At 45.6% G+C, this 21,728-nt stretch overlaps 1 protein-coding gene across 1 annotated transcript in view; it reads right to left on the reverse strand.

The window, feature by feature from the left end:
• LOC109886807 (unconventional myosin-XV-like) overlaps positions 1-11,270 on the reverse strand; it is a 202,711-nt gene extending 191,441 nt beyond the window's left edge. Inside the window, exon 1 of the mRNA XM_031813775.1 lies at positions 4,414-11,270. Within this exon, the coding sequence (XP_031669635.1) occupies positions 4,414-10,440 (6,027 nt within the window). The 5' untranslated portion in view covers positions 10,441-11,270. The remainder of the gene's footprint in view (positions 1-4,413) is intronic.
• Positions 11,271-21,728: the final 10,458 nt, after the last annotated feature.

Below are 21,728 nucleotides of genomic sequence, written 5' to 3' on the forward strand. Positions count from 1 at the left end.
TCCCTCTGTCTACCCAAGGACGCCAGAGGACAAAAATCAGTTAACCACCTAACTGAGGAACTCAATTTAACCTTGTGCAATACCCTAGATGCAGTTGCACCCCTAAAAACTAAAAACATTTCTCATAAGAAACTAGCTCCCTGGTACACAGAAAATACCCGAGCTCTGAAGCAAGCTTCCAGAAAATTGGAACGGAAATGGCTCCACACCAAACTGGAAGTCTTTCGACTAGCTTGGAAAGACAGTACCGTGCAGTACCGAAGAGCCCTTACTGCTGCTCGATCATCCTATTTTTCTAACTTAATTGAGGAAAATAAGAACAATCCGAAATTCCTTTTTGATACTGTCACAAAGCTAACTAAAAAGCAGCATTCCCCAAGAGAGTCGGCTTTCACTTTAGCAGTGATAAATTCATGAACTTCTTTGAGGAAAAGATCATGATTATTAGAAAGCAAATTACGGACTCCTCTTTAAATCTGCGTATTCCTTCAATGCTCAGTTGTCCTGAGTCTGCACAACTCTGCCAGGACCTAGGATCAAGAGAGACGCTCAAGTGTTTTAGTACTATATCTCTTGACACAATGATGAAAATATTCATTGCCTCTAAACCTTCAAGCTGCATGCTGGACCCTATTCCAACTGAACTACTGAAAGAGCTGCTTCCTGTGCTTGACCCTCCTATGTTGAACATAATAAACAGCTCTCTATCCACCGGATGTGTACCAAACTCACTAAAAGTGGCAGTAATAAAGCCTTTCATGAAAAAGCCAAACCTTGACCCAGAAAATATTTTAAAGACTATCGGCCTAAATCGAATCTTTCATTCCTCTCAAACGTTTTATAAAAGGCTGTTGCGCAGCAACTCACTGCCTTCCTGAAGAAAAACAATGTATACGAAATGCTTCAGTCTGGTTTTAGACCCCATCCTAGCACTGAGACTGCACTTGTGAAGGTGGTAAATTACCTTTTAATGGCATCAGATCAAGGCTCTGCATCTGTCCTTTTGCTCCTAGACCTTAGTGCTGCTTTTGATACCATCAATCACCACATTCTTTTGGAGAGATTGGAAACCCAAATTGGTCTACACGGACATGTTCTGGCCTGGTTTAGATCTTATCTGTCGGAAAGATATCAGTTTGTCTCTCTGAATGGTTTGTCCTCTGACAAATCAACTGTACATTTCGGTGTTCCTCAAGGTTCCGTTTTAGGACCACTATTGTTTTCACTATATATTTTACCTCTTGGGGATGTCATTCGAAAACATAATGTTAACTTTCACTGCTATGCAGATGACACACAGCTGTACATTTCAATGAAACATGGTGAAGCCCCAAAATTGCCCTTGCAATTTGGATGGCTGCAAACCTTCTACTTTTAAACTCGGACAAAGCAGAGATGCTTGTTCTAGGTCCCAAGAAACAAAGAGATCTTCTGCTGAATCTGACAATTAATCTTAATGGTTGTACAGTCGTCTCAAATAAAACTGTGAAGGACCTCTGCATTACTCTGGACCCTGATCTCTCTTTTGACGAACATATCAAGACTGTTTCAAGGGCAGCTTGATCAGAAACTTTGTCCAAAAATTATGCAGAAAAATTAATCCATGCTTTTGTTACTTCTAGGTTAGACTACTACAATGCTCTACTTTCTGGCTACCCGGATAAAGCTGCTAGAATCCTGACAAGAACCAAAAAATGTGATCATATTACTCCAGTGCTAGCATCCCTACACTGGCTTCCTGTCAAGGCAAGGGCTGATTTCAAGCTTTTACTGCTAACCTACAAAGCATTTCATGGGCTTGCTCCTACCTATCTCTCTGATTTGGTCCTGCTGTCTCTGCCTGGCCAGTTCCCCTCTTTCCACTGGGATTCTCTGCCTCTAACCATATTACAGGGGCTGAGTCACTGGCTTACTGGGGCTCTTTCATACCGTCCCTGGGAGGGGTGCGTCACTTGAGTGGGTTGAGTCACTGATGTGATCTTCCTGTCCGGGTTGGCGCCCCCCCCCCCCCCCTTGGGTTGTGCCGTGACGGAGATCTTCGTGGGCTATACTCGGCCTTGTCTCAGGATGGTAAATTGGTGGTTGGAGATATCCCTGTAGTGGTGTGGGGGCTGTGCTTTAGCAAAGTGGGTGGGGTTACATCCTGCCCTGTCCGGGGGTATTGTCGGACGGGGCCACAGTGTCTCCCGACCACTCCTGTCCCAGTCTCCAGTATTTATGCTGCAGTAGTTTATGTGTCGGGGGGCTAGGGCCAGTCTGTTATATCTGGAGTATTTCTCCTGTCTTATACGATGTCCTTTTTCTCTCTCTCTCTCTTTCTTTCTTTCTCTCTTACTCTCGGAGGACCTGAGCCCTAGGACCATGCCTCAGGACTACCTGGCCTGATGACTCCTTGCTGTCCCCAGTCCACCTGGTCGTGCTGCTGCTCCAGTTTCAACTGTTCTGCCTGCGGCTATGGAACCCTGACCTGTTCACCGGACGGGCAACCTGTCCCAGACCTGCAGTTTTCAACTCTCTAGAGACAGCAAGAACGGTAGAGATACTCTGAATGATCAGCTATGAAAAGCCAGCTGACATTCACTCCTGAGGGTGCTGACTTGCTGCACCCTCGACAACTACTGTGATTATTATTATTTGACCCTGCTGGTCACCTATGAACATTTGAACATCTTGGCCATGTTCTGTTATAATCTCCACCCGGCACAGCCAGAAGAGGACTGGCCACCCCTCATAGCCTGGTTCCTCTCTAGGTTTCTTCGTAGGTTCTGGGAGTTTTTCTTAGCCACCGTGCTTCTACACCTGCATTTACTGTTTACCAGTATTACCTTATCATAACAGTAGTAGCCTGCTGTATGACCTCATCGTACCAGTAGTACCAGTATTACCTTATCATAACAGTATGACCTCATCGTACCAGTATTACCAGTAGTAACAGTATTACCTTATCATACCAGTAGTAGCCTACTGTATTACCTTATCATACCAGTAGTAGCCTACTGTATTACGTTATCATACCAGTAGTAGCCTACTGTATTACCTTATCATACCAGTAGTAGCCTACTGTATTACCTTATCATACCAGTAGTGGCCTGCTGTGTTACCTTATCATAACAGTGGTAGCCTAATGTATTACCTTATCATACCAGTAGTAGCCTGCTGTATTACCTTATCATACCAGTAGTAGCCTACTGTATTACCTTATCATACCAGTAGTAGCCTACTGTATTACCTTATCATAACAGTAGTAGCCTACTGTATTACCTTATCATACCAGTAGTAGCCTACTGTATTACCTTATCATACCAGTAGTAGCCTACTGTATTACCTTATCATACCAGTAGTAGCCTACTGTATTACCTTATCATAACAGTAGTAGCAGTATTACCAATAGTACCAGTATGTTTTTACCCCTTTTTCTCCTCAATTTCGTGGTGTCCAATTGTTGTAGTAGCTACTATCTTGTCTCATCGCTCTATAGTTAAACCAGTATTACCTTATCATACCAGGGCTCGGGAGAGATGAAGGTTGAAAGTCATGCGTCCTCCGATACACAACCCAACCTAGCCACACTGCTTCTTATCACAGCGCGCATCCAACCCGGAGGAAACACATTGCACCTGACAACCTTGGTTAGCGCGCACTGCGCCTGGCCCGCCACAGAGCCTGGGCGCGAACCCAGCGTCTCTGATGGCACAGCTGGCGCTGCAGCACAGCGCCCTTAATCACTGCGCCACCCGGGAGGCCAATAGTACCAGTATTAATGTACCGTACCAGTAGCAGCCTACTGTGTTACCTTATCATAACAGTAGTAGCCTACTGTATTACATTATCATAACAGTAGTAGCCTGCTGTAATACCTTATCATTACAGTAGTGGCTTACTGTATTACCATACCGTATCTGTAGCGGCCTACTGTATTACCTTATCATTACATTAGAGGCTTACTGTACTACCATATCGTACCAGAGGCAGTTTACTGTATTACCTTATCATACCAATAGTAGGCTACTGTATTATCTCATCATACCAGTAGTACTAATATCACCGGTATTACCTTCTCATACCAGTAGTGGCGTACTGTATTACCTTATCATACCAGTAGTAGGTTACTGTATTACCATATCATACCAGTAGTAGCTTATTGTATTACCATATCATACCTGTAGTAGTTTACTGTATTAACAGTATTTTCAGTATTACGAGGGCCAAGTATTCAGTATTACGAGGGCCCATACCAGTGCCCAGTGGGTTCTATAGTTAAACCAGTATTACCTTATCATACCAGGGCCCAGTGGGTTCTATAGTTAAACCAGTATTACCTTATCATACCAGGGCCCAGTGGGTTCTATAGTTAAACCAGTATTACCTCATCATACCAGGGCCCAGTGGGTTCTATAGTTAAACCAGTATTACCTTATCGTACCAGGGCCCAGTGGGTTCCCCTTCCCTGTTAGGAGCCCAGTCCGGCTCCAGGTCCATCTCTCTCTGTCCATGGTGGGGGGGCCCCGGGGGATCCAGCAGCTCCTCATCCCGGTACATGGACCACTTGGTGAGGTTCTGGACGGTTGGGTGGGGCAGCACTGTCTCTGACCCCCACACATCCACCTGCTCCCCTGGACCCCTAGGCTGTGTCCCCATCCCAGGCCCTGGGTCCTGAGCCCAGTGATGCCCTGCCCCTTGCCCCGGCCCAGAGCCCTGGACCTGGGGCATGACCACGGCGTATCGCCCCCCTCCAGGCTCCTCCAGCGAGGAGGGCAGGCGGTAGGAAGCCCCACGGAGGTTCTTGTTCTGTAGGGCATTGCCAAGCTGGGGGGTGGCGGGAACAGGTCTCGTCATCAGGCTCCCGTCAGGAAGTCTGTACGTAGCTGAACGCAGGTTCTGGTTCTGTAGAGCGTTGGAGAGCTGGGGAGTGCTAGGCTGGGCCCGGGTCACTAAGGTCCCATCAGGTAGTCTGTAAGTGGCGGAACGCAGGTTCTGGTTCTGGAGAGCATTGGACAGGTTGGGGGAGGGGCTAGGGGGGGCCAGAGACCCCCCCCTATAGGAGGCTCCACGGACGTTAGGGTTGAGGAGAGCAGAGGAGAGGTTAGGAGAAGAAGGTTGTGGAGGCTCGTTCCTGGTTACTAGAGTTCCGTCTGGTAATCTGTACGTAGCCTTGGTAAGATTCTGGTTGAGGAGAGCAGAGGAGAGGTTAGGAGAAGAAGGTTGTGGAGGCTCGTTCCTGGTTACTAGAGTTCCGTCTGGTAGACGGTATGTAGCCTTGGTAAGATTCTGATTGAGGAGGGCAGAGGAGAGGTTAGGAGAAGAAGGTTGTGGAGGCTCGTTCCTGGTTACTAGAGTTCCATCTGGTAATCTGTACGTAGCCTTGGTAAGATTCTGGTTGAGGAGGGCAGAGGAGAGGTTAGGAGAAGATTGTGGAGGCTCGTTCCTGGTTACTAGAGTTCCATCCGGTAATCTGTACGTAGCCTTGGTAAGATTCTGGTTGAGGAGGGCAGAGGAGAGGTTAGGAGAAGAAGGTTGTGGAGGCTCGTTCCTGGTTACTAGAGTTCCATCCGGTAATCTGTACGTAGCCTTGGTAAGATCCTGGTTGAGGAGGGCAGAGGAGAGGTTAGGAGAAGAAGGTTGTGGAGGCTCGTTCCTGGTTACTAGAGTTCCGTCTGGTAAACGGTATGTAGCCTTGGTAAGATTCTGGTTGAGGAGGGCAGAGGAGAGCATCAGAGAGGATGGCTGGGGAGTTTGTTCAGTCCTGGTTACTAGAGTTCCATCCGGTAATCTGTACGTAGCCTGGCGGAGGTTTGGGTTGAGAAGAGCTGAGGAGAGATTCGGAGAGAAGGAGGGAGAGGGAATCCGTTGAGGCTCATTCTGGGTTACTAGCGTCCCATCTGGTAATTTATACGTAGTCTGTTGCATGTTGGGGTTGAGGAGAGCAGAGGAGAGCATCGGAGAGGATGGCTGAGGAGTTTGTTCAGTCCTGGTTACTAGAGTTCCATCCGGTAATCTGTACGTAGCCTGGCGGAGGTTTGTGTTGAGAAGAGCTGAGGAGAGATTCGGAGAGAAGGAGGGAGAGGGAATCGGTTGAGGCTCGTTCTGGGTTACTAGCGTCCCATCTGGTAATTTAAACGTAGCCTGTTGCATGTTGGGGTTGAGGAGAGCGGAGGAGAGGTTTGGAGAGAAGGAGGATGGTTGAGGATTGGGTTCAGTCCTGGTGACCAGAGAACCGTCTGGTAGACGGTAGGTAGCTTGTCTCATGCTAGTGTTCTGCAGAGCATTAGACATCAGAGAGACAGAACCGGGAGAACCTCCACTGCTCTTGTTCCCCTCGGAACCCCCCGACATCATCACGGAACCGTCAGGTAGGCGGAACGCTGACCCCTGTAGGTGGTGGGAGGTGCTAAGAGTGGTGGACAGCGTGGGGGAGGAGGGTGGAGGAGGTCTGTGAAGAGCGGGGGAGGCGTAGGAGGCGTTGCGGAGCCGAGGGCTGAGCACGGTGCTGGAGAGACGAGGTGAGGAGGACTGGGTCTGATAGGGGGAGAGGACGGGGGTGTAGAGGGAGGCATTCCTCTGGAGAGGAGAGGAGGCCAGGGGGTAGGAGTAGGAGGCGTTAGACAGGTTAGTGTTCTGCTGTAAGGCGTTAGACAGCTGAGGGGAGGAACCCTGGCTAACCTGTCCATCATATGACATCATCAACTGGCCACCGGGCGAGGGGGAGGGGCCTCTCTGTACAGGTGAACTATAGGACGTGTTACGCAGGTTCTGGAGGGGGGAGGAACGAGGATCGTAATGGAGGGAGGGATGGGGGGAGGGGGGCCGCTGCTGAGGGGAGGTGTAGTTTAATCCTCTAAGGTGAGCGTTGGTCAGTAAGGGAGAAGCTCCTGGCTCCATAGTGTGGTTGTACTGGGTCACGACCTGGGAGTGATGGGGGAGACTGGGGTGGTGGGGGGGAGGTCTGAAGGAGGCTGGGGAGAAGTGGTGGAAGGGAGAGGGGGCACGGGGCGGCAGGGGGGAAGAGGGTTGCTTGTGTTGTGGGGAGGAGGGGCGTCTAACAGAGGGCTGTGGAGAGAGAGGACCACCCTGCTGCTTCATGGAGGGCTGGGGGGAGAGAGGATGGCCTCTGAACGACTGCCTGCCAGGAGGTGGGTTCCTGGGCATGCGGACGAGAGGGTGGCCCCTCCCTACGGGGCGATGGAAACATCCCTGGGGGGTCCGCTGCGACTCCCTGACCCCTCCCGGACGGGACACTGAGCGTGCCAACATGGAGGGGCCGGGGCCCTGCAGCTGTCCTGCTGGGGAGGGTTGGCCCTCGGCGACACTGTGAACCGATGACCTGAAGGGAGCCACGTTCTGGGTGAGAGGGGTGCCGTGCCGACTACGTCTCTGCAGGTAGGGGTTACCTGGCGAGGGCTTCACCGCCCCCATGGGCACCTGGCCACGACCCCCTCTGAGGTGCCGTGTGGAGGTGCGGGAAGGGAGGGGGCGGCTGGACATACAGGAGGGGGTGGGGGAGGAGAGTCGGCGGGGGGAAGAGAGGTTAGGTGAGGGGGAGGCAGGACGGAATGTTGGAGACAGGGGTCTGTATTCCCCGAGGGGGGGGTTCCTTCTGAGAGGGGAGGCAGAGGGGGAGGAGGGGCGAGACAAGGTGCTTTGTTGCTTCCTTCCTCCAATCAGACGAGCTCTGGAGAGAGGAGGGGAGGGGGGCCTGGGGGAATGAGGAGGGCTCCTTTTCCTCAGGGATCCTCGGGGGGAGGAGGGGGGACTGGCCAGGGGGGAGCAGGGGGGAGACGGGTGAGACGGGTGAGAGAGGAGTCTCCTCCTCCTGGACGGCTGACTCTGAGCCCTGAGGGAGGGGCCTCGTCTGGATGGGAGGGGCGAGGAGAGGGGGGAGGTACGCCTCCTGGCTAGCGGAGAGGGGGGCAGATGGGGGGTAGGAATCCCCCTCCTGGAGAGCCGAGGGGAGAGGTGGGGGTCCATGGGGTGAGTGGGATGAGGGACGCGCCCCATACCTGGAGAACCAGGCCTTAGAGAGAGCTGAGGGGACGGGTGGGGGCCGAGACGACGCACTGGCATTGGGGAAAACATGGGGGAAAATGGGGTGGCCCTCTGTGGAGCCATCGATGGATAAGGAGAAGCCATGGGTGGATAGGGTCCCATCCCTGAGATCTCTCCCATCTGTGGAGCCATCGATGGATAAGGAGAAGCCATGGGTGGATAGGGTCCCATCCCAGAGATCTCTCCCATCTGTGGGGTGTATTGCTGGAACACAGGCTCTAGAGGTATGGGGGAGTGGTGATAGAAGGGGGGGTCATGAAGTGGGAGCTGTGTTACTCCAACAGGGGTGAGGGAGATCCGGCTGGGGGAGGCAGAGAGAGGGGTGCGGCCGTGGGCCTGCTGGATGAGCTTGGCTGTGGGGGTGGGGGAGGGAGGCCGGGGGTGAGATCTGGGGGTGTACTCGGGGAGGGGGAGCGGCTCGTACTGGATCTCTGACATAATGTCCAGGTCTTTGAGGGCCAGGTGAGGGGAGGAGGGGGCGTGGCCGACCTCTAATCTCTCCTTGCCAAACAGCCTGACCTGCGGCCGCGGCAGCCGGAACTGGTCTGATCCTGGGACAGCTGCTGGGTAGGACAGCTGGTCAGCCCCGTACACCACCCCTGGCTGCACTGACTCCAGAACAGCTTCCATGGGGAAAGGGTAGGGCTGAGGGTAGGCTTGGTGGAGTGGGTAGGAGGGATAGGGGTTGAACTGATCAACAGCAGCATATCCCATCATCCCAGCAGCAGGGTCTGTGTGGTACAGGAGGGACTGGTCTGACAGATAGAAACCATCGTAACCCGGCAACATCCCATACTGCTCAGACATCCCATAATCCAGGTACTGCGGGTTGTAATAGCCCAACTGGTCGTCATAGTAATCCAATATCTCATTAGTGTCGTAGTAGTAACCGTATTCCCCGGTCTCCATCGGATACAGCAGTCCGTCATCGCCATAGTAATACTCCTGACCATCGTCGCCGTAGTAACAATACTCCTCCATCGTCAACCCCTGCCTGTGGTCGAGGTAGTCAAACCCGTCATCGTAGCAACGGTACGGGTCGTAGTACTCCACCTCATCATCACGGTACTCATAGTCGTCCTCGCTGTAGTAGTCGTAGTAGTTGCCCTTGTCGTCGTAGTAACCGTACTTGTCCTCGCAGTATTCTGTGACCTCTCCGTAGGGGTCGTAGGAGGCGTAGGTTAAAGGTCGTCCGTAACGACCTCGGGACCTCTGGTCGTACTCATCTTCATCATAGGTGAATTCTTCCTCTTCCTCATCATCCTCATAGTCCTCGTTGTAGTAGCCCCCCCTCAGCCTGGCACGGGGGTCCCGCATGGCGAACGACAGCTTCTTACTTGCCCTCAGACGCCCCTGGCCCTTAGAGGACAGGAATCTCCCAGTCAGCCAGTTAGTAGCTCCCGCTATCCTCCCCAGCATCCAGCCTTTACTCTTAAACCCAGACTCAGAGCTCTCGTCCTTCTTCTTGACAAACATTCCTTTAAACTTCCCCCCCAGTCCTTTAGCCTGCTCTGAGGCGGCGGGGCCGCGGGCCCCCAGGTTAGACAGCAGCAGGCCCTTCTTACCAGGAGGCTCTTTGGGCTTCTCCTCCTTCCTGGTGAACATGGAGAACTTGGAGGTGCTGGGCAGCGCTGGCTTCTCCGGAGGAGGAGATTTGGATTTCCCGAAGCCAGCGAAGAACTTAGTGGTGCCTAGGATCTGCTTGGTGTTGGTGGGAGGTTTGGTCTTCTTATGTCCTGACATCCTGAGGAACAGACGAGACGTGCTCTTCATGTTCCTCTTGGGCTGGGTCTTCACCGGCGGCGGGGGGGGTTTCGGTGCGGAGGCAGAGAAGGGTGAGGCCTTACCGGTCAGACCGCTCAGAGCCTTCAGGTGAGACTTGGCTTCCTGTTTCTTCTGGACCTTCTGGGCGGCGACTGTCTTCTTCTGTCCCTCGGCAGTGAACCCCATCATGGCCTTGGTTCCCTTGATGTTCCCCTGAGTCATCTTCTTCAGGTTCAACACTCCCATCTTCTTCATCTGCGGCTTCTTCACCTCCTCGTCCTCCTCGTCGTCGTCCTCGGGGGGCGGGGGCTGGCCTCGTTTGGGGGACGGCTTGACCATAGCCTTCATGGCTACGGCTTTAGAGGCTCCCTTCAGAGCGACCTTCCCCTTCCCTTTCTGTGGCGGTGGAGCTTTCTGCTCTTCCTCACTCTGTTCATCCTCCTCTTCCTCCTCGCTTGGCACCTCCTCCTCCTCCTCCTCTGACTTCTTTCCTTTACCTTTCTTCCCATCATCCTTTGCTTTATCTTTAGCCGGCTCCTCTTTCTTCCCTCCTTTCTTGTCCTCCTTCCCTCCTCCTTTCTTGTCCTCCTTCCCTCCTCCTTTCTTGGCTGCTGCTCCTTTCTTAGGTGGCATGTTGTCTCAGGCCAGGGATCCTGCTAGAGGGAGATGGAGCCGGTCAGAGGGTTGCTGTCCACCCGGCCGTCAAACACAGCAGCATCTCCTCCTGTCGGTCTGTCTCTGTCTGAATGAAGCTACGCCTCAGACCCACTCTTCTCTGTGAAGACTGTAACGTGAACTGAAAAAACAGCCCAACCAAACCAATGCCATCCAAAACACGATCTAGTAACGGAGTCTGAATCACAGCGGTCAGCGGTTGGTCACATTACTTCTCAGAGTCAGACAGCTCTGTAGTCTAGCAGACTGATCCAGACTGGGGCTCCTTACAGCACACAGTACAGCTCTGTAGTCTAGCAGACTGATCCAGACTGGGGCTCCTTACAGCACAGCTCCCATCGTTCACTACTGTACCATACCAGGCTGCCAGAGGCTTGTTCACTACTGGCCTACTGTACACCAGGCTGATACCATCAGCCACACTTACCACACAGACTCAATAGACAAGTCCCCTTGAAAACAGCCCAAAAGGGTCCAGACAGTCTAGCATAGCAGGAATGATCATACAGGATATTTCCAGGCAGAAATAATCAAAAGTGTTTCCTCTGTGGTTTAAAAAAGCTCCAGATATGTCAGCTGTATCGTCCTCAGACTGTCTCCCATTATCCGAGTGTTCTGTCTGTGTTCTGCCAGTGTTCTGTCTGTGATCTGTCTGTGTTCTGCCAGTGTTCTGCGAGTGTTCTGACAGTGTTCTGTCAGTTTTCTGACAGTGTTCTGTCAGTGTTCTGCCAGTGTTCTGCCAGTGTTCTGCCAGTGTTCTGCCAGTGTTCTGGCAGTGTTCTGTCAGTGTTCTGTCAGTGTTCTGTCAGTGTTCTGTTTTTGTTCTGTCAGTGTTCTGTCTGTGTTCTGCCAGTGTTCTGTCTTTGTTCTGCCAGTGTTCTGTCTTTGTTTTTCCAGTGTTCTGTCAGTGTTCTGTCAGTGTTCTGACAGTTTTCTGACAGTGTTCTGTCAGTTTTCGGACAGTTTTCTGACAGTATTCTGTCGGTGTTTTTCCAGTGTTCTGCCAGTGTTCTGTCAGTGTTCTGCCAGTGTTCTGCCAGTGTTCTGTCAGTGTTCTGTCAGTGTTCTGTCGGTGCTCTTCCAGTTTTCTGCCAGTGTTCTGCCAGTTTTCTGTCAGTGTTTTTCCAGTGTTCTGTCAGTGTTCTGTCAGTGTTCTGTCAGTGTTGTGCCGGTGTTCTGTCAGTGCTCTTCCAGTTTTCTGCCAGTGTTCTGCCAGTGTTCTGCCAGTGTTCTGCCAGTTTTCTGCCAGTGTTCTGCCAGTTTTCTGCCAGTGTTCTGCCAGTGTTCTGCCAGTATTCTGTCTGTGTTTTTCCAGTGTTCTGCCAGTGTTCTGTCAGTGTTCTGCCAGTGTTCTGTCGGTGCTCTTCCAGTGTTCTGTCGGGGCTCTTCCAGTTTTCTGCCAGTTTTCTGCCAGTGTTCTGCCAGTGTTCTGCCAGTGTTCTGTCGGTGCTCTGCAGCCGTTGATTGTCTTCTTGGCTGCTGCCCGAGTTTTGGCAGCAGTTTCCCCCCACACAGAGAGAAGTGCGTCTGAGAGACTCCCCTGCTCAGGGGTATCCTCTCCTACACACGGTGTGTCAGGTGTGCGTCAGGTGTGTGAGAAAGCATATCCCACGTCAGCGTTCCTTTGTGTCCCGCAGCAGTCCTTTGTGTCTCTCCCACTGAGCCGAGACGACACTCTCTCTGGTTATGGAGCCTCCGTCCCCCGTTCACCTCAGCCCTGGGACCTGTCATCGCCTCACAGCGTGTGTGTGTGTGCCAGGTGTGTGTAGTGTATGTGTTTGTGTGGCCCGTTATAGTTGCAAAGGGCACCTTAATGTATCAGCTGTACTGCTTGGGGTAACCCTATCCTGGGGCTCAGTCGTGGCTGAATAATGCAGGCGGGCTGAGCTGCTGCTAAACTGTGCCTAAGAGCCCCAGCCTCATAGAGCCAAAACACATACAGCTGGCACACACACCTGATACACACAGCTTTCACACACCTGATAAAACACAGCTTTCACACACCTGATAAAACACAGCTTTCACACACCTGATAAAACACAGCTTTCACACTCCTGATACAAACACAACTGGCACACACACCTGATACACACAGCTTTTACACACCTGATACACACAGCTTTTACACACCTGATAAAACACAGCTTTCACACACCTGATACACACAGCTTTTACACACCTGATACACACAGCTTTCACACACCTGATAAAACACAGCTTTCACACACCTGATAACACACAGCTTTCACACACCTGATAACACACAGCGTTCACACTCCTGATAAAACACAGCTATTACACACCTGATAAAACACAGATTTTACACACCTGATAAAACACAGCTTTCACACACCTGATACAAACACAGCTTTCACACACCTGATAAAACACAGCTTTCACACTCCTGATAAAACACAGCTTTCAAACTCCTGACACAAACACAGCTTTCACACACTCCTGATACAAACACCACTGGCACACACACCTGATAAAACACAGCTTTCACACACACACCTGATACAAACACAGCTGGCACACACACCTGATAAAACACAGCTTTCACACACTCCTGATACAAACACAGCTGGCACACACACCTGATACACACAGCTTTCACACACTCCTGATACAAACACAGCTGGCACACACACCTGATACACACAGCTTTCACACACCTGATACAAACACAGCTTTCAAACTCCTGATACAAACACATCTTTCACACACACCTGATACAAACACAACTGGCACACACACCTGATAAAACACAGCTTTCACACACACACTCCTGATACAAACACAGCTGGCACACACACCTGATACACACAGCTTTCACACACTCCTGATACAAACACAGCTGGCACACACACCTGATACACACAGCTTTCACACACCTGATACAAACACAGCTTTCACACACCTGGTACAAACACAGCTTTCACACTCCTGATACAAACACAGCTGGCACACACAAACACACACACCTGACACACAGTGTGGGGAGTCACTGAACCACGATACACAGTGTGGGGAGTCACTGAACCACGATACACAGTGTGGGGAGTCACTGAACCATGATACACAGTGTGGGGAGTCACTGAACCATGATACACAGTGTGGGGAGTCACTGAACCATGATACACAGTGTGGGGAGTCACTGAACCATGATACACAGGGTGGGGAGTCACTGAACCATGATACACAGTGTGGGGAGTCACTGAACCACGATACACAGGGTGGGGAGTCACTGAACCATGATACACAGGGTGGTGGGTCACTGAACCACGACACACAGTGTGGGGAGTCACTGAACCATGACACACAGTGTGGGGAGTCACTGAACCACGATACACAGTGTGGTGAGTCACTGAACCATGACACACAGTGTGGGGAGTCACTGAACCACGATACACAGTGTGGTGGGTCACTGAACCACGACACACAGTGTGGTGGGTCACTGAACCATGATACACAGGGTGGGGAGTCACTGAACCATGATACACAGGGTGGGGAGTCACTGAACAATGATACACAGTGTGGGGAGTCACTGAACCATGATACACAGTGTGGTGGGTCACTGAGCCATGATACACAGTGTGGGGAGTCACTGAACCATGATACACAGTGTGGGGAGTCACTGAACCATGATACACAGTGTGGGGAGTCACTGAACCATGAGACACAGTGTGGGAGTCACTGAACCATGATACACAGTGTGGGGAGTCACTGAACAGTGACACACAGTGTGGGGAGTCACTGAACAGTGACACACAGTGTGGTGGAGTCACTGAACAGTGACACACAGTGTGGTGGGTCACTGAACCATGACACACAGTGTGGTGGGTCACTGAACCATGATACACAGGGTGGTGGAGTCACTGAACAGTGACACACAGTGTGGGGAGTCACTGAACCATGACACACAGTGTGGGGAGTCACTGAGCCATGATACACAGTGTGGGGAGTCACTGAACCATGATACACAGTGTGGGGAGTCACTGAACATGAGACACAGTGTGGGGAGTCACTGAACCATGATACACAGTGTGGGGAGTCACTGAACAGTGACACACAGTGTGGGGAGTCACTGAACCATGACACACAGTGTGGGGAGTCACTGAACAGTGACACACAGTGTGGTGGGTCACTGAACCATGACACACAGTGTGGTGGGTCACTGAACCATGATACACAGTGTGGTGGGTCACTGAACCATGATACACAGGGTGGGGAGTCACTGAACAGTGACACACAGTGTGGGGAGTCACTGAACCATGACACACAGTGTGGGGAGTCACTGAACCATGATACACAGTGTGGTGGGTCACTGAACCATGATACACAGTGTGGGGAGTCACTGAACCATGACACACAGTGTGGGGAGTCACTGAACCATGATACACAGTGTGGGGAGTCACTGAACCATGACACACAGTGTGGGGAGTCACTGAACCATGATACACAGTGTGGGGAGTCACTGAACCATGATACACAGTGTGGTGGGTCACTGAACCACGATACACAGTGTGGTGGGTCACTGAACCATGATACACAGAGGATACAGCTAATAGAACTAAACCAATACACAGATGTGGAGTTTCACGCAAATAAGGACAGATAAAAGGCAGAAAAATCTATTGTTGCAAGACCCAGAACTCTGTGTTGGTGTCGTGTTGGTGAGTGTGTTGTGTTGTCGGAGAGCATTATGGAAATGAATCATGTTAATTCATTGATGACTGGTTGATACGCCAGGAGGTCATGACTGTGGCAGATATACATATTTAATAGCTGCCCTGCATTCAGCCCACGCTGCAGGATAAAACATTCATCACAACCAGCTAAATATACCACTGGGATTACCTGCTAAATATATGATAAATATACCACTGGGTTAACCTGCTAAATATATAATAAATATACCACTGGGTTAATATATAATAAATATACCACTGGGTTAAATATATAATAAATATACCACTGGGTTAAATATATAATAAATATACCACTGGGTTAACCTGCTAGATATATAATAAATATACCACTGGGTTAACCTGCTAAATATATAATAAATATACCACTGGGTTAAATATATAATAAATATACCACTGGGTTAAATATATAATAAATATACCACTGGGTTAAATATATAATAAATATATCACTGGGTTAAATATATAATAAATATATCACTGGGTTAAATATATAATAAATATACCACTGGGTTAACCTGCTAGATATATAATAAATATACCACTGGGTTAAATATATAATAAATATACCACTGGGTTAACCTGCTAGGTATATAATAAATACACCACTGGGTTAACCTGCTAAATATATAATAAATATATATACCACTGGGTTAACCTGCTAGATATATAATAAATATACCACTGGGTTAACCTGCTAAATATATAATAAATATACCACTGGGTTAAATATATAATAAATATACCACTGGGTTAACCTGCTAGGTATATAATAAATACACCACTGGGTTAACCTGCTAAATATATAATAAATATACCACTGGGTTAACCTGCTAAATATATAATAAATATACCACTGGGTTAACCTGCTAAATATATAATAAATATACCACTGGGTTAAATATATAATAAATATACCACTGGGTTAACCTGCTAAATATATAATAAATATACCACTGGGTTAACCTGCTAAATATATAATAAATATACCACTGGGTTAACCTGCTAAATATATAATAAATATACCACTGGGTTAAATATATAATAAATATACCACTGGGTTAACCTGCTAAATATATAATAAATATACCACTGGGTTAACCTGCTAGATATATAATAAATATACCACTGGGTTAACCTGCTAAATATATAATAAATATACCACTGGGTTAAATAATATAAGTAAATAACCACTGGTTAACCTGCTAAATATATAATAAATCTACCACTGGGTTAAATATACTAATAAATATCCACTGGGTTAAACCTGCCTAAATATATAATACATATACACTGGGTTACCTGCTAAATATATAATAAATATACCACTGGGTTAACCTGCTAAATATATAATAAATATACCACTGGGTTAAATATATAATAAATCATACCACTGGGTTAACCTGCTAATATATAATAAATATACCACTGGGTTAATATATAAATAATATACACTCGGGTTAACCTGCTAAATATATAATAAATATACCACTGGGTTAAATATATAAATAAATTATCACTGGGTTAAATATATAATAATATATCACTGGGTTAACCTGCTAAATATATAATAAATATACCACTGGTTAACCTGCTAAATATATAATAATATACCACTGGGCTTAACCTGCTAGGATATATATAAATATACCACTGGGTTAAATATATAATAAATATACCACTGGGTTAAATATATAATACATATACCACTGGGTTAAATATATAATAAATATACCACTGGGTTAACCTGCTAAATATATAATAAATATACCACTGGGTTAACCTGCTAAATATCTAATAAATATATATACCACTGTGTTAACCTGCTAAATATATAATAAATATACCACTGGGTTAAATATATAATAAATATACCACTGGGATAACCTGCTAGATATATAATATAATATATATACCACTGGGTTAACCTGCTAAATATATAATAATATACCACTGGGTTAACCTGCTAAATATATAATAAATATACCACTGGGTTAAATATATAATAAATATACCACTGGGTTAAATATATAATAAATATACCACTGGGTTAACCTGCTAAATATATAATAAATATACCACTGGGTTAACCTGCTAAATATATAATAAATATACCACTGGGTTAAATATATAATAAATATACCACTGGGTTAACCTGCTAGATATATAATAAATATACCACTGGGTTAAATATATAATAAATATACCACTGGGTTAACCTGCTAAATATATAATAAATATACCACTGGGTTAAATATATAATAAATATATCACTGGGTTAAATATATAATAAATATATCACTGGGTTAACCTGCTAAATATATAATAAATATACCACTGGGTTAACCTGCTAAATATATAATAAATATACCACTGGGTTAACCTGCTAGATATATAATAAATATACCACTGGGTTAACCTGCTAGATATATAATAAATATACCACTGGGTTAAATATATAATAAATATACCACTGGGTTAAATATATAATAAATATACCACTGGGTTAAATATATAATAAATATACCACTGGGTTAACCTGCTAAATATATAATAAATATACCACTGGGTTAACCTGCTAAATATCTAATAAATATATATACCACTGTGTTAACCTGCTAAATATATAATAAATATACCACTGGGTTAAATATATAATAAATATACCACTGGGATAACCTGCTAGATATATAATAAATATATATACCACTGGGTTAACCTGCTAAATATATAATAAATATACCACTGGGTTAACCTGCTAAATATATAATAAATATACCACTGGGTTAAATATATAATAAATATACCACTGGGTTAAATATATAATAAATATACCACTGGGTTAACCTGCTAGATATATAATAAATATACCACTGGGTTAACCTGCTAGATATATAATAAATATACCACTGGGTTAACCTGCCCTAGGTATATAATAAATACACCCACTGGGTTAACCTGCTAAATATATAATAAATATACCACTAGGTTAAATATATAATAAATATACCCACTGCGATTAAATATATAAAAATATACCACTGGGTTAACCTGCTAGATATATAATAAATATACCACTGGGTTTAAATATATAATAATATACCACTGGGTTAACCTGCCTAAATATATAATAAATATACCACTGGGTTAAACCTGCTAAATATATAATAAATATATATACCACTGTGTTAACCTGCTAAATATATAATAAATATACACTGGGTTAAATATATAATAAATATACCACTGGGATAACCTGCTAGATATATAATAAATATACCACTGGGTTAACTGCTAAATATATAATAAATATACCACTGGGTTAACCTGCTAAATATATAATAAATATACCACTGGGTTAACCTGCTAAATATATAATAATATACCACTGGGTTAAATATATAATAAATATATCACTGGGTTAACCTGCTAAATATATAATAAATATTTCACTGGGTTAAATATACAATAAATATACCACTGGGTTAACCTGCTAAATATATAATAAATATATATACCACTGGGTTAACCTGCTAAATATATAATAAATATATATACACTGGGTTAAATATATAATAAATATACCACTGGGTTAAATATATAATAAATATACCACTGGGTTAACCTGCTAAATATATAATAAATATATATACCACTGGGTTAACCTGCTAAATATATAATAAATATACTACTGGGTTAAATATATAATAAATATACCACTGGGTTAACCTGCTAGATATATAATAAATATATCACTGGGTTAACCTGCTAAATATATAATAAATATACCACTGGGTTAAATATATAATAAATATACCACTGGGTTAACCTGCTAGATATACCGAGAATCTGTGGAAAGAACTGAAAAATGCTGTTCACAAATGCTCTCCATCCAACCTCACTGAGCTCGAGCTGTTTTGCAAGGAGGAATGGGAAAAAATGTCAGTCTCTCGATGTGCAAAACTGATAGAGACATACCCCAAGCGACTTACAGCTGTAATCGCAGCAAAAGGTGGCGCTACAAAGTATTAACTTAAGGGGGCTGAATAATTTTGCACTGCCAATATATTTTGAAATATCCAATAAATGTCGTTCAACTTCATGATTGTGTCCCACTTGTTGTTGATTCTTCACAAAAAAATACAGTTTTATATCTTTATGTTTGAAGCCTGAAATGTGGCAAAAGGTCACAAAGTTCAATGGGGCCGAATACTTTCGCAAGGCACTGTACATACAAGTGTTGAGGGAATAGGGAATGTCTTTTATTTCAGTAACTAAACTTTTCAGTCAGAGAAACAACAAGAAAGTAGAAATGTCTGTAATGATGTTGAAGCTTCACCACCGGGGACAGTGTGATAAACACTATTGCGGTGTCTGCTTGCTTCAACACCGGGGACAGTGTGATAAACACTATTGCTGTATTGTGGTGTCTGCTTGCTTCAGCACCGGGGACAGTGTGATAAACACTATTGTGGTGTCTGCTTGCTTCAACACCGGGGACAGTGTGATAAACACTATTGCTGTATTGTGGTGTCTGCTTGCTTCAGCACCGAGGACAGTGTGATAAACACTATTGCTGTATTGTGGTGTCTGCTTGCTTCAGCACCGGGGACAGTGTGATAAACACTAATGCTGTATTGTGGTGTCTGCTTGCTTCAGCACCGGGGACAGTGTGATAAACACTATTGCTGTATTGTGGTGTCTGCTTGCTTCAGCAGGGAGGAGAGAGGCGTCTTTTCTTTTTTTTACACAGCATGGCAAATATAAGCCCGGCCCGAATGTAATTACTGATGGGCTCCCCCTTGAGTCATTTGTGTGTCTTCATTTTTTATATCAAACAGTGCGCTTAAATTGTCAGACAAGCTCAGTGTATACAATTGATTGTATTGTGTTTATCAGGGCCTAAAATAAACGTTTTGGACCACCAGTCAATGAGGCAGATAGATAAAAAAATCTACCACCCACTCAGATTCCCCCCCTGCTAAAATTACACCAACCAAACACACACAAAAACAGATTATTTGTAATGTTTCTAAAACAATACATGTGTTACAAATAAGAAGTAATGCTGGTATATTGTTTAATGTAATTTAATGTGACCTGTAAAATAAAAAGTCGCCTGCCCCTTTAAGAGCGGGAGGTTACCGTGGTAACGCTGGTGGTTCCTGTGAGAGTCTGACTAGTGTCCGCGTTGCTTCTCTTCCCGAGCTAGTGGTTGAAACGCAAACATTTCAATACAAAGTTAGCTTGTGAACAAAACAGTGTAAATAGCCAAGAAAGACAACGACTTCAGTAGACTTTCGTTGCAAGTAAATTATTCCACATTTTATGCCTGTTCACAAGCGCTACTAAAAACGCATCCTTTAACTCAGCTCTTGTCGTGCACAAAGACCAATCGACTGGTGGAAAGCACAGACGACTCTCGGTGCGAAACAATGTGTGTTGTTTTCAGGGACAGACCTAAATACTGTACGCCATAGAGTTATGCATAATGTTACTATAACAGACAAACAACACTGAGTGTATAATGTTACTATAACAGACACTGACTGCATAATGTTACTATAACAGACACTGACTGCATAATGTTACTATAACAGACACTGACTGCATAATGTTACTATAACAGACACTGACTGCATAATGTTACTATAACAGACACTGACTGTATAATGTTACTATAACAGACACTGACTGCATAATGTTACTATAACAGACACTGACTGCATAATGTTACTATAACAGACAGACACTGACTGCATAATGTTACTATAACAGACACTGACTGTATAATGTTACTATAACAGACACTGACTGCATACTGTTACTATAACAGACAAACACTGACTGCATAATGTTACTATAACAGACACTGACTGCATAATGCTACTATAACAGACAAACACTGACTGCATAATGTTACTATAACAGACACTGACTGCATAATGTTACTATAACAGACACTGACTGCATAATGTTACTATAACAGACACTGACTGCATAATGTTACTATAACAGACACTGACTGCATAATGTTACTATAACAGACAGACACTGACTGCATAATGTTACTATAACAGACAGACACTGACTGCATAATGTTACTATAACAGACAGACACTGACTGCATAATGTTACTATAACAGACACTGACTGCATAATGTTGCTATAACAGACACTGACTGCATAATGTTACTATAACAGACACTGACTGCATAATGTTACTATAACAGACACTGACTGTATAATGTTACTATAACAGACACTGACTGCATAATGTTACTATAACAGACACTGACTGCATAATGTTACTATAACAGACACTGACTGCATAATGTTACTATAACAGACACTGACTGCATAATGTTACTATAACAGACAAACACTGACTGCATAATGTTACTATAACAGACACTGACTGCATAATGTTACTATAACAGACAAACACTGACTGCATAATGTTACTATAACAGACACTGACTGCATAATGTTACTATAACAGACACTGACTGCATAATGTTACTATAACAGACACTG

This window comes from Oncorhynchus kisutch, unplaced genomic scaffold (assembly GCF_002021735.2).
Source record: "Oncorhynchus kisutch isolate 150728-3 unplaced genomic scaffold, Okis_V2 Okis06b-Okis10b_hom, whole genome shotgun sequence".
NCBI lineage: Eukaryota > Metazoa > Chordata > Actinopteri > Salmoniformes > Salmonidae > Oncorhynchus > Oncorhynchus kisutch.